Below are 14,925 nucleotides of genomic sequence, written 5' to 3' on the forward strand. Positions count from 1 at the left end.
TGTCCTCATATTGAGTAATTACAGTTTGTGCTGAGTGAAGAGGCTGCTATATTTGCTGCCAAGCACATAAATTCTGCCTTGTTTCTAATTACAGCATTGTTCCTTCCAAAGACAAAAAAACCCAGTTCAGCTGTGGCTCAATACTGAATCATTTGTTCTATGGCTTAAATATGGCATATTTATACACAGGCATAAGCACACGTCGGATAGGTCATCTACTAAATATGCTGTTAGATGAAAATTGATTAGGAAAAACAAAGGGATGATCAAGAGAGATCATCTTAACTCCACCTCTCTTACTGTCATCTGCTATTGTTCATCACCCTAGTATATCAACAAACACACCCAAAAAGGCAAGAAATGTCTGGTGGGCATAGAAGGGGTTTTTTTGATGTGATTTTCCTTGCATATTTTAAACAAAATAATAATAGACAAAGAACACCGAACTACACAATGTCCAAAAACATTTTTTAATTGGTACCCACAGAAATACTGTATGCTACTTTTCTGCCCTAACCTCCAAACCAGATTATAAGAAAAGTTTTCAGACAACCTGTGCTCATTCATGCTGCCTTACATGAATTTTTACACTCTTGTGAATTTTAACTAGCTCTAGGTTATTATTCAAAGCTTTTCTACTGTGTTATTTGATTGATGGCTGCTCTAAGCTATTGCATGTCATTCAGTCTTTGGAGATTACTTCTGAGGTGCATTTCTGTGTCAGCCACTCCTGCAAGTCCTCTCAGAAGGTTCCACTTGGGTCAATTATATGATCTGGCTGGTAAGGGTAGAGGTTAAATTCTTACTTTCCATTCATTGGATAATACAGCATTTCCTGTATGAGATGATTTGATGGCTTTAGGTCTATTCTTTTGGGTTGCTTTTTGGTTTTCTCTGAGGAATCATAGAATGGTTTGGAGTAGAAGGAACCCTAAAGATGATCAGATTCAACATCCCCTGCCATAGGCATGGACACCTCCTGCTAGACCAGGTTGCTCAAAGCCCCATCCAGCCTCGCCTTGAACACTTCCATCCACAACTTCTCCTCTGGGCAACCTGTTCCCCTGCCTCAACACTCTCACACAGGCCCCTTGTCCTATCACTTGTAAAAAGTCCCTCTGCATTGGAAGGTGCTCTAATGTCTCCCCAGAGCCTCCTCTTTTCCAGGCTGAGCAGCCCCAGCTGTTTCAGCCTGTCTTCAGAGGAGAGGCTCTGATCATCTCCATGGCCTCCTCTGGCTTCACTCCAGCAGGTCCATGTCCCTCTTTTGTTCGGGGCCCCAGAGCTGGACACAGTCTTGCAAGACCAGAGGAAGGGAATCACCTCCCTCTACTTACTGCTGTGGCATAATTGTTGTTACTGAAAGCTTTGCAATTTTTTTCATTTGTTTTTAAGCCATATTTATGGATTAACAGGAGCCAGGATAATATTGTGTTCTTTCTTAGATATTATTAATTAGGTATTTAAGATATATCTATAAGGGTGCTTGGCTAATAGTGGGGATCAGACTGTTATAATTCACTGAAATCTTGAACTAGACATTCTTGTTTGCATGTCACAGTTTGTTTGTCTTTAAGTGGCTACTGCCTTATGGTAATATAATTGTTTCATGCATGTGTTATTTACAGTGTACATGAAGGGAAAGAAAGGATTCAGTAGAAAAGAAGTCATTCTTATAGATTTCAATGCATTGTTGGAATGAAAATACGTTCTCTGTGTCTGTTGTAAGAAGTAAGTGGAAATAATGCTCTCATTATGTGCCTTCAGATCTAATAAGGAGGGAAAAATATCTTTTGGCATTCTATCAACAAAGAACATCTTTCATAATTGCAGTATAAGCAGTGAAAGAATTCTAAAAGGAGTATTAGCATAAAAAATGGCCAAGATTTGCAATATTCTGCTGTTCTAAAAGCAGTTTTCTTTTGTGCCCCCTGCATGCATAATCGGTTTCCCTGGGATTCAAAAACCTTCCCAAGTACCTTGTCACTTGCCAAAGAGATTTACGTTGGCTTTAGTCACTGGCAGACATTAGGTATGTGCAGCTTAGGTGGAGATAAAGTCATTTCCTGATGAGTTCTTTAGGAAATACTTTGGGTTACAAGACACCATCAAACTGAATTTTATATCAAAATATAGGAAATATAGTGTGATCTGCAAGTACCTCTGAAATTGTCCTTAACACTGATAAGTAAAGGTGAATGCAAATAAAAGCAGGTACTTAGAAAATATAAAAACAAGTAACACAAAGTCAGTTTGGCAGAAATGAAAGAAGGTCATTTTTTTGCCTGCCTATTGTAAAATTAGATGAAAAGAGTTTTCTCAAATTCTGTTATTCAGCTGACAAACTAATTAGTTATTAAATTAAATATGAGAACTTTGACCCTTTCTTAGAATGACTTTTATTTTCTTTACGCACTGGACAAAAGCCAGATCTAAAGTCTCACTTGTTTATCCAGTTCTTTTTTGGTGATTTTATTAAGTCTGCTCAGATGTAGATCTCCTTTCTCTTTCTTCTTACCACCCTCATCCCCTTCACTTTCCATTGTTTAGCTCTTAAACTTTCAATGTTTAAGGTTGACTTTATTTTGCACTTTTGACTTTCAGTGTATCCAGCTATATCATTAACAAACAATTTCAAGATCCTTAACAAATATATTTTAAGATAAAACACTGTTCTGACCAGTCATGTTTAAATACTGTGTTCAGTGTTTTTACATATTGAGACTTCATTCCAACTAGGAAATTTAGATCTTTGTCACACAGCAGACAACCAAATAGATAAGAATTAATGCTTAATGGGGTTTATTTCTCATCTCTTCTCTGAGAAAAGGACAAAGGTTCCCAGATCACTTCTGTTGCCATAACTCATCTTGGAGCACACCAGTACCCCAGCCTAGTCTGTGAGGGTTGCTCTGATATTATCATTGTACTAACAGAGTACCTAGGTGAAATTCTGTGACCTATGTAATTATACACAGGATTGGACTACACAGTTTGCTCAAAATCCTCCATCTTTCAGATCTCAGAACATAAAATATTATTTCTAAGGACTTGAAGCAAAAGCAAAGGAGGGAAAATAACCCAAAGCTAAGCTGAAGAGCAAGACGGGAGAGAGAGCACTCTATGTTTCCCTTTTTGCTCTCAGCCCTGACAAAGCTGTAACACATCATGGTAACATAACACATCAGTCCTCCTCTTAACTGGTAAAGTAATTTTGGGTAACTGGGTGTCATGGTTTGAGCCTGGCACAGAGCCAGTGCCCCCCCATGAAAATGCCTCACCCTGGTGTCTGCTGTGAGATGTGACCAGGAATAAGCAAAACAGGCTCTAACTTAAACATAAAGAACACTTTATTACTTAAACTACAGGAAAATAGGGAAAGACTATAAGGAAAAGAAAAAAAGGGAATTGAAAACCTTACAAAAAAAAACTTTCCTCCTCCCCACTCCCTGACTTTCCCAATCCGATACATTCTCCCAAATCAACTGCCCAGCCTTGGCCCCACACTTTAGTATACTCAAACTGCAGTTCATGAAGAGGAAAGGAGTCCTTCTTGTTCCATAGGCTTCTCCTGGAAACACACTGAAACCTCGTGTGCTTCCTTGTCACTTCGGCACCGCCCGGAAAAAAGTCCTTTTGCCGCTTGTGACATCTTCCTTCCATGCCCAGTGCTCTCACCACTGACGGCATGGACCAGAGCTGCTTTTAGGGTTGTCTTTCAAGGATGCCTTGTCTCACTCCAAAAAGGCACAGTCTCTGCTTTGGGACATCTGTCCCCCCCATATTTTTCCAACCCCCTGGGGCCGGGGGGTCCTCACGAATGAACCCTCCTGGTTTTGAGGCACTGCCTCCCCCTAAATGCAGTCTGTGTCACAGGAACAACTGAGTCCATGGCCACAAGAAAAGTCCAGCCAAAAGGCCACTCCAAATCATCTCTCCCCATCCAATCATCTCCACGTTCTTCGGGCCAGGTCCTTGTCTCATCTCATCTCTTATCTCCCTTCTTATTCAGCTTCGAGGAGGATTAGCATTTTTGCAAGGCCCCAATCATGAAAGAAAGGGTTAAAAGTTTTCAGTCTCTGTCTATCTCAGAATGCTGGTAGAATGCTGGTACTCCCACAGGTGCTGCTGCTCCACCGGCCAGGCTGCACTCTTCCCTCCCCTTTCTCCTCCTGGGCGGCTGCTATCACATTCAGACGCCGGCTCTCCTCTCTCTCCCTCCTGGGGGGGAGGAATGGCTGCCCGATGTCTCTTGGGGCTCCCCCACCCTTCCATCCTTGAGAGCTTTCTCACCCCCATCTCTGTCCAGGCCCCGGGCCTACCGCATGGCTGCCCTTCCCCCGCCCAACAGCAGCGGCTGGGCTGGACGGGGGAGAGATCTGACCTCTTCGCCGCGACGTCCCAAGAGAGAGTGCCAAGGGCAGTGCCCTGCTTTTAACCCCTGTGTATTCTCGGAGGTGTGTCCAAACCCCACTGGCTACACCGGGTGCCAGTCTCAAACCCAAAACCTTCATTGGTTTGACCACAGCTTCCCAGAATTCCCACTCCTTCCTGGTCAAACCACCACACTGGGTAACAGGGTAGTTCTGCATTTATGCTGCTGGAGAAATAAATTCCTAGACCAAGTGCAAAGTTTCTGATCTTGGCCTGGGAATATTTGATTGCTGATACAATTTTTAATTTAAAGCCCAAGAGATACAGTGGAAACAAGGACTTGTGAGAACAGCAAATACAGGGAAGAACTTCAAAATGCACAGTAGCTATCAGCTGTAACTAGTCTCTTCCAGCCTGCTGCTGGGCCCCAGCAGCTAAATGGTGTTCAAGAGGAATTGTCTCCTGCAGTATTAACCAACAACAACTTCTATGTACTTTAATAACAGACATTTTAGGATCTGCTCAATTGCTTCTTCATGGTAAATATATAGCAAAAGTCCCCACAACCTTCTGTCACCCATTTTTAGAGTCCTTAGCACATTATAAGGGCTCTCAGAGTTTTAGTATCCAGGATCTCTCCACTACATCTGCAAATTGCACAGTTGGACCTGACCGGCTCTGTGCTGTGCTGATTAAATTGGTAGACAATATCTCTACAGCCTAAATTTTATTCAACTCAAATCAAATAGATTTTAGGAAGATGAGGGGAAAAAAAACAAAACCAGACAGCAGAGAGTACTTCAGCTATTGCTGCTACCTTTTCCTGCTATGTTTTCCAGTTTTTTGTGCACTTTTATGGTTTTAGATTTCTAAGTACTTTCAGGTTGAGCCTCCCCCTGCTACCAATGTAAAATATTATGCATTTCATAATATAATTCTGGAAAATGCAAACATACTTTTGAGACTGTCTGTTCTTTAATTTTAAAAATTGCATTATTCAGTTTTGAAATTATCTATGGTTTTACAATATGTTTCTAGTGAAATGTTTAAAATCATGCAGATAGGGTACATAATTGTATAGAGTCATATAATTGGATAACTCTATACTATAGTAGTAAATGGTTATTATTATGCTCCAACTATATACTGCTGTTACTCTGGATCTTTTTCCTTTGTCATTGTCTTGAAATGTGTAGAGTTATGATTTCTTTGTGCCTGATAATCCTATTCATATTTCTATCTTGCTGAGTCGTGAATGCACACAGATACTGGGATAATATCCTGTTTCCCTTATGTATCTCCCATTCTGATTTAGAACTTTTCTAGTCTTAAATGGAGGAAAAGGGTTTACAGTCCTCTCTGCAGAGTAATAAAAGTGTTAGTGGCAAATAGGTAGCTAAGAAGATTAACTACTCATGTTTCAACTTCTCCTCAGTGGTTGTTAACTCTTGCGAAAATGCTAATCAGGAGACAGGGTAATAGGCAGGATGCTTTGTAATTTAATGCATTTTTACTTTTCGCTCAGTAAATTCACTCTTGCTACATGGTTTCCATTTTATAAGTTAAATTTAAAACATCTTGTCAAGCTTTGTATCCTACCAATTTTTAATGCATAAAGATTCAATTCTAAAAGTTTCTTCTCCATTCATATTCCCTCAGTCTTTGTAGGAAATTAGGTTATAGTGAAATATCTTGCAGAATAAAAGGAATTGTGTTTGCCAAGCTACATTTTTGAAGAACCCCAAGACATAAATAAGAAATAACGATTTTCAATTCTCATCAGCAAAAAAGAAGTCAAGAAAAAGCTGTGTTCAGTGCAATGACAAGCTGGGTGGACTAGATGTGTACAGTGAAGAGTATGAAGCACAGTTTCCATTTTCTCCAATTTTCAGATTGGAGAAATCTTCTAAATCTAGTTTACCTACAATGTCACAAACATCCTCTTGGAGCCAGGAGCACTGTACATTTATTTTGTTTATGTGGATGGTTCCATGACTGTTGCGATGAGATCTCTACAAAACTCTAATTGCTGTAATTGCTTAACTGTGGTAAATGACCTGTTGTACACCTGACCTTGAAGATTAACCTGATAGCCCAGGGCTCTGCTTCATGTAATCCTAAATACTTAGGAAAGACTCACATATCTGCTGTGAACCAGTGCAACTGCAGTATGTGAAGCTGATAGGAAAGTAATCTCATACTGTGAGAGTGTATTCAAAGGCCACAGTTGATGATGACAAAGCAAAGCAGGAAGACTTAAATTAAAATTATCCAAATCATCAATTTTAATAAAAAGTATTTCAGTCTTCAGCAAATGGTCTTGATTTAAATCATCACTCTAGTTTAATTTTGCATTTGTCCTTGCTTTCCTAAGGAAAGGTTAATCCACATTAAGTAGCAACTATTAAAATACATTAATTAGCAAGTAAACATACATTTTTGCACTCAGTTTGATTCTTATTTTTAATAGGATATATTCTAGTAATATCCATTTATTAAAGCAATTATATCTCACAGCATATATTTGCTCAAATGATTAGTTTTTTAATTTCTTACATGTTTTAATAGTTTCTCTCAGTTTAATGATGGACAATTATATAATCTAATTTCACTTCTATTAAACTAGCATTTACATTTCATGCACATGTCCATAGCTAAAGCCTGGAGATTTTAGTTAGACTAATGCATTAGGGTCCTCTTGAGAACCTTTTGCCTGCATGGGAGAAAAATAACAGAGACTACTACTATTTTGTTTCTACCTAAGGATATCAGCAGAAAAGAAATTATGCATCAAAAGCCTTGATAATAGCATCATTCCAATGTACCCATGTTCCACTAATAAGAAATCCCTTTGTGGACTCCCCACTGAAGTCTCGGCCAACTTATAGCCTAGGTGGCAATTGTTTCTCACATCCTGAGCCTATTTTTCACTATGACTTGGAGAATTCAGCCACACTTCTCAGCTAGTCATTGAAGAAATAAGGGTTTGGGTAGGAAAATTCTGGTGGTTTTGACAATACTGTGTGGTTGTATCCAAAGAATTATGGCTCAAGGTTCAATAACAAGTGGTATCACTCAGGGGCCCACAGTAGGACCAGTGTTATTTTGTGTCTTCATTACTGACATAGCAGTGTTGCCTGCACCCTCAGAGGGTTTGCTGATGGCACCAAGCTGGGTGGTGCTGTTGGTGGGCCTGAAGGATGAGATGCCACCCAGAGGGACATTGGCAGGCCCAAGCAGTGGGCTCGTGTGAGCCACGTGAACTTCAAAAAGGCCACGTGCAAGACCTTGTACCTGGCTCAGGGCAATCCATGATAGCAGTACAGGCTGGGGGATGAATGGCTGGAAAGGAGCCCTGCTGAGAACAATTTGGGGATCATGTGGATGACAAACTTAGCATGAGTCAACAAAGTGCAATTGTACCCTTGGCTGCATCACAAAAAGTGTAGGCAGCAGGTCAAGGGAGGTGATTCTACCCCTCTACTCTGCTTTCATGATACACCACTTGGAGGACCATGAGAATATTTGGAGGGCTGAGAGAGATGGGACTTTTTAAAATTTATTTTGGCCTTTCCGTTTATAAAGGGGGCTTTTTACCATGGTCTGTGGTGAGAGGGCAAAGGGTAAGAGTTGTAAATTGAAAGAGCATAGATCCAGATTGAACATAAAGAAGATATTCTTTACAATGGGGGTGGTGAGGCACTTGAACAGGTTGCCAGGAGCAACTGTGGATGCCACATACCTGAAAGTGTTCAAGGACAGTCTGGATGAAATTTGAGAAACCTGGTCTAGTGAAAGATATTCCTGCCCATGGAAGGCAGATTGAACCAGAAGAGGTTTAAAATCCCTTCCAACAAAATCCTTCTGTGATTCCCTGAAATATTTTATGCATTGCTTATTCTTTCTAGAGGAAGGTGTGTGGCCTAACCACTGTATAGACGAAGGCTGGCGACAGCAGCCTTTACCCACAATTTCCCACCTGATTTTCTGCAGAATAGCACTGATAGGCATCTTCTGAGACCCTTAACAGCCTGGGTTCTCTAGGTAAGACAGGGAGTCATGTACAGTGCAGGGATCCCAGAAGGTTTCCACGCCTTGAACTCAGTGTTATCAAGACAAGGCCTCCTGGCTGTCTGTATTTCTCTATGGATCAAGGCAGAGGCTCCTATTTATGCTTTCAGGTGCTAGTGATCTTTGATGCTTTGGACATCCTGTTCCAACCCCTTCATCGGTCCCTTTGAATGATTACTGCAACTCAGGATGACCAAATTAGGAATCTTCCAGCTCATGTGCATCATAATTGCTTTGCTTATCAGGGAACACATATTTTAGTCTATGACTTGGTGCCAGGCCAATAGCCAACATTTCCAGTACCAAGATTGGCAATTAGCCTGGTGGCTAGATGGGTTCACATGAGCATAACACTATTAATTAAACAGCAGCTGTGTTAATCAAGATACCAAAAGCAATTTGTTGGAATAAATATTTTATTAGCATGCCCATCAATAACACAAAATAAGAGGCTTTAATTGATTCATTTACAAAAATATTCACACAGTGGTGGCTGTAACTCTGTTTAAGGATGTGGAAACAAGTCTCATCTGTCAAAGGGTATATTCCCACTTTATCACTTTGTGTTGATGGTGCTGTAGATATCACTTGCCCAACTATAACTACTTGTTTGTTACAAGCCAAGCATTGCTGACCCCTCAAGCAGCAATACCTGGCAATTGATGCTAAAGGCTCTTTTTTCTCCTTGCTGTTTTATTCTTTCAAGAAAATGCATTCTGACTTTTAACTACAGAAAGATATTGTTGGATTATGGAGGGCTATTGTTAATCACCTCATCTTTTTCTTCCTATTGAAAAGACCACAAAATTGAAAGAGAGCGCAGATACACTTTTTTATTTCTCCTAATACTAATAACTAAACAGATGGGGGAAATGGTGTGTTTTAAAAAAATATACGTCATAAATATAACAGCTAGCAGTGATTTCTAATCTGAGGAATATAAAGAAATATATTTTTGAAAAGTAGAAAAAGGCTGCTGATTTTGCAAGAAGGTCACAGATTGGACAAACATTGAAGAGAGTGGGGAAAGATTAAGGGGAAGGTCTACTAAAAGAGCAGGATGTAAACTCTTTGGACTGTTAAAACTCAGACTTGTCATGACCCACATTTTTGGAAGACTTTTTTGATTAGTTCTCCCCATGCTTTCTCTGTGTCAGGTCATTTATTACTTGTTAGAGTGGAAGTCTTGCTGTGCTTTGTCCACTTGCCCAACATCTTAGACATTTGAGAAATCTGCTGGAAGCACTTAGATACATTTTATATAATATGCATGGATATAGAGTCTACATGTACATATAAAGAAGGAAATGCATTTATAAAAATAAAGGTAATTTAATACAGAATACTACTAATAAGAAAAAAAAATACATTATGGGAAAGAGTAAATAATTTTAATATTTGATCTTCCTTCACAAAAACTTAACCCACAGCCTGTACTACAATTAATTTCTATCATGTTCATTATTTGCTCAGCAGTTCTAGTCTTCAAAATATTTTAGTCATTTTTAAGAAAAAGAAACAAATACCAGTGACTTATGCAGTCAAATTGCACAACTCAAATGGTGATCAGGAAACATTGTAAATGGTGACATCCTGTTATGAAAAAACAGGTGACATCCTGTTATGAAAAATCACCTGAGTTCTGGTTTTTCCAAGGTAGTAATGCAAGATTTTTAAATTATATGTAACCTTCAGGTGGCACAAGCTCTGCATCTCAGGTATGATTTGCCTTTTGATCTCTTGGAAGACTTTATATTGTATTGTTTTAGTTGTCATGCCTGAAAGGTGCTCTAAACTGTGAAGTTTAAGGAAAAAATGTGCTTAATCTGCCAAGGAGTCAGTAAGCCACTGCTGGCCCCAGTTGTGCTGGCAGCTGATCCATAAGATCCCATTGTCATCAACAGCAGGATCTGGACTGCTCCTAACCACCCAGACAACTCTCAGCAGGCAAAGTGAGCCCTGCCATGTGTGTGGGTCCCATCCTGCTACAGCTCCATGGCACCAGGCTCATGGGGATGGGCAGCTCTGGCATGGATCCATCCCAGCCTCCTCCAGAGCTGGATTGTGTTTAGCTGGCTCAGAGCATCAGTGCTGCTCACCTGAGAGAGGCTGTGGCAAAACCACACAGCAAACTGGACACCAAAAAGCAGTCCGAGAAGCTGCTGATGCTGTATCTGCTCAGAATGAGAGAAAAGTTGGATTGAAGTCACTTTGTGAAAACAGCAGTGAGGTGAATGCCCTGGAGAGGAAGCTGTGACAGGGCTGTGCCACGGCGCTGTGACAGCCCTCATTCACAAGTAGCTCAGCTTCAGCGTACTGTAGCTTAATTCTCCATGGGAAGATTAATCCCTTGGAGAAGGATTAAGCTGCAGTGAACTAGGGCCACTTTATTTCTGAATGGGAAAGGCCACACAGGGATTTAATGCACTTTATCTTATGTGCATTGATTTCACAGCTTTAGTTAATTCATCTTAACTTCCCTGAATTCCCTTGTGTGGACAAGCTTTTTGTCTGCAGAGAGGTTTTTGGAGCTGCTTGTAAAGCTCCTTGTGCCAGGAGCCCAACCAGAAAGCAGGTTGGAATGATTTTTCTGGTTCTGAAGGAGCTTATACCTGTCTAGATACTATTAAATTACCTCTTTCTCAGATGGCTGATCCGTGACATCCTTAGAATAACTATTTTAATTAGATTTTTTGAATGGACTAGAGAAAAAGGAGTGTTCTTAAAACTAATCTCTGGGCTATTTTTGAAATCTCTCATGAACAGTCTTTTCAAGGCTTTCAGATGGCATGAATTGTGCACAGCTGCACAAACAATATTTTCTCAAGATTGGACATGTCTGGTTGTGCAGTTTAATAGATTTCCTTGCCCAGTGGGATTTTCTTCATCCTTGGTCATGGTCATAAGAAAACATTTTGTCTATATGGATAAGGAGAGAGTGGAGTTTCTATTTCTTTATCCTAAAGATCTCAATCCCTTCTCTTGGTGGCACAAGTGATACAGATCTGGGTTAAGGAGGATGCTTTCATGGGGGCTGCTGTTAAAATAATGGCATGATTTGACTGTTGTTGTTCTTTGGGGAAATGTTGTTGTTCATTCCCTGCATAGTTGACATGAATTACATAAATAAAGTGTTTCCTGATGTCAGTGAATCATAACCTAGTTTTACTGTTCAGTTACATCGTGACAATTTACCTATCAATTTAAAATTTTGCCTAACAGTTCTTCACTGGGACACTTTATGTAGCACCAAAAGACATCTCCTGTGGATTCCACAGAAGCACTACTATGACTTAATTCAGTAGAAGTTAATAAATATTTTGGCATTTTGGTAAGCATATGAGGTGCTTAGAGGCTGACATTCATGTGGGAAAAGCCATGTGAGAACAGAGGTATTGAAGAACAAACAAAAGTAACAGCTGAACATCAGGGTATAGATGTTTTCCACCAATATGCCTCAATAGTAGTACTCATCAATACTGATCCCAGTGAGACTAGGAAAATATTTTAAACTGTAGAATGCATATTTATATATAAGATATAAGTTATGCAACATGAGCAAAGGAGAGGAAATTAAATTAATTTAGCTCTTTGCACTGAAATTTGTAAATTCAGGAAATAGAAGTAAATATCTTTAAAATTTAGCTGTGATACCGGTATTTATCATTGTAGTAACAGCTTTATAAATGTTCTATATGTTCTAATGATGGCTTTTCCTCTTTTTTTCACACAGTTGATTGGATTTGTGTATGCCTGTTACGTGATCAGTATTTTCATGGAGGAGGAGGACAGCTGTAAGTACTGATACACACCTCACCATCCCTGGAGCCAAGGTACCTGGGCTGAAACTTAGTCTTGCATTAAACCACCAAGGCAAAGAACAAAGTTTGAAAAATGGCAGAATCTGGCAGTCATGTACACAACCAGTTATGCTTAAAGATATACTTATTTGGGTACTAAGAACTTATCAAAGTGGGATTGCAATTTCTTAACTTCTTCATAGAGATTTGTGAACCTCTTACATGAGCCAGTCAAAGAGATGAAAATTATGTGATCAATGTTGCATATATATAGATATATATGCCTTTATGGATGTACATTTACACTCGAATCAAAGCTCCTGAAGCCTCTTAATCTGTTTTTCCAAATGGCATCTTTATCAGCAGTAAAATTAATGGAGAGGACAGACCAAGCCATTTGCAGTGTGCAGTATCACTCTGATCAATAATTAGGTAAACCTGATCTATGCTTACAGGCACCTAGACCATGTATTTAAAATGCTGACCCCATATTCTTGACATCCTTTTGTCCATGAAACCCTTATATATGTACTCATGTTGTTCCAAAAGTTTGAAAATGTGCACACCTTAAGAAAGTATTTCTCAAAAAATCATTAAGAGAGTATTGGAAAAATCTGAATAGGCTGAACATTTTGGTAGGATGCTGTGTGAAAAGTGGTTGTGAGGATTGTCTGAGGATGTCACCATATCCACATGAGTGGGATAGCCATTGGTAAAAGCAGTAGAGAGAATGGAAAAATATTGGATGAGCAGAGGAGCGAATACAAGAACAAATTTAAAAAGGAACATGTGATCATTTAAATTACTTCTTATTTATGGGGAGGTAAACAGTAAAATAGCTCTCTCTAGGGGAAAAAAACCCCTAATGTCAATAGCATTTTATGGTTATAGCATAAATAACATGAAACTAAATATTTATTTATAAAAATTTTTATTCATAAATCTTTACATAGTTGTTCTGTTTTTTCACAGAATAGGTCTAGTGGGTGAATATCATAAGAGAAATTAATTTAGTTTGTAGTAAGGTATTTGATAATACCTGGAAAATCTTATTGAAAGTATAATTCAAGTAATTCATGTGTGTGATGGAAAAGTAGATTGTTTCATTGAAAACAGTGTGAAGGACTATAAACAAAATATTTTTTTATTGCTACAAATGGTACAATGTTCAGTTCTCCATCATAATGCAACAGACATTAGTATCAAATCTATTTTAACACTTTTATTTAAAGGTTTTATTAAGAAGAAAATATATCAAAGAGATCCTCAGATAAAACTGAGTGGTAAGGCATAAGCACTTACAGGGTGTGCACATACTGTACTGTGGAAAGGCAAAAGGAGCCTGGATAAAGATGGATGCTGTAAAGGAGAAATATGAACACCTGGAGAAGAAACATAAATAAAATGTAAGGCTTGAGGAGAAAAAGGCCAGAAAATGCTTCCTAGGAGAGCTGGAAACTGCCAGTTAGGAGGAACTGGTAACACAGGGCATCCGCAGATGGCACAGCAGCACAGTGGCTGGGTGGTTTGGGATTCATAAACGCAGCCTTTGCTCAGTGAAATCCGGACACTGCTCCTGTTCTGCTATGGCTGTGATGAGTCAGGCAGCAGCCAGGGCTTCATAGAGATAGCTGGAAACTTTATGAGACAGTCACTAAATGCCTGGAACAGGGGGGCTACACAAGCTGTTAGGGGAGGCCTGCAGGCTGATAAGGAGGACACAGACTGCAGTGCCTTTGAAGGAGAATCGTGCGTGCACATCCACACCCACATGCCTGCACAGATGCATCGGTACCTGGGAAGACAGACTCCTCCAATTTTTACAAAAATATGTTATATTGCTGTAGGCTTTGTTTAGCCCTTTATAGTGTGCTTCACACACCCTGTTTTAGGCAAGTGTGGAAGACAAAACTCTCAGGAAACTTTCCATGTTCATGGAAACTACAGTCACGTGCTACAGACCATACGTGACTTACACACTCAAGGCCTCACAAGACGGTTTTTTCCAAGTTAAGGGCCCTGTTCACTTTGAAAACATGTCTAGTTCAGGAAAGATAGGGGCTGCTTCATTTTCCTCTGATGGTGGTTTTGAGGGTTTTGAGCCATACAATACAGATGGAAATTTAATTTACTGAGAATGGAGAACAGGTAACATATTTATCAACCAATAAAATACATCAAGTGCTAAGGTGACCCAGTATGTAGACCTACCCCAGTTCCCATTCTCCTCAACTGACTCAGGGGTCTGCATTTAATTTCTGCTTGTCTTTCAGAACTGTCAATGACAATGTGTTCTACTGTTACAAGTGAAAATCACCTCACTTGTCTTGGAAAATATGGTGTAATGTCCTTTGTTAGGAATGGACAAATTTCCCATTTCACTTGTATCTTTACATTTGATCTTCTATACTCTTGTGTGAATAGGTTTTCTTTGTTGGCAGAGAATGACCTGGGGCTGGGGCCAGAGCAGTGCACAAAGGACAGAAAAAGAGGAGCAAAGAAGTGGAATAGATGCAGCTAGGAGATTTTACAACCATTGGAAAGAAGTAATTTCTGACTTGCTACTTTTTTATTGCCTTCTAGGATTCTAAATTGGATCAAAGCAAATAAGCAGCCCATTAATATCTCACTTTGTGTCTTAGTGCCCATTTGTGTTTTAGAGCCCTCTATGTTTATAGAT

General features: G+C 39.5%; 1 protein-coding gene across 3 annotated transcripts in view; it reads left to right on the forward strand.

Annotated features, from left to right (window-relative positions):
- Positions 1 to 14,925, forward strand: part of NKAIN3 (sodium/potassium transporting ATPase interacting 3) — a 339,430-nt gene that overhangs the window by 299,692 nt on the left and 24,813 nt on the right. For 2 of the 3 annotated variants that reach the window (XM_005479332.4, XM_005479333.4), the window contains exon 5: positions 12,179 to 12,239. In XM_005479332.4, coding sequence (XP_005479389.1) covers positions 12,179 to 12,239 — 61 coding nt within the window. Of the gene's footprint in view, positions 1 to 12,178; positions 12,279 to 14,925 lie in introns of all 3 variants that reach the window. The other variant, XM_005479334.4, reaches the window with a different exon arrangement.

This window comes from Zonotrichia albicollis, chromosome 1 (assembly GCF_047830755.1).
Source record: "Zonotrichia albicollis isolate bZonAlb1 chromosome 1, bZonAlb1.hap1, whole genome shotgun sequence".
NCBI classification, from domain to species: domain Eukaryota; kingdom Metazoa; phylum Chordata; class Aves; order Passeriformes; family Passerellidae; genus Zonotrichia; species Zonotrichia albicollis.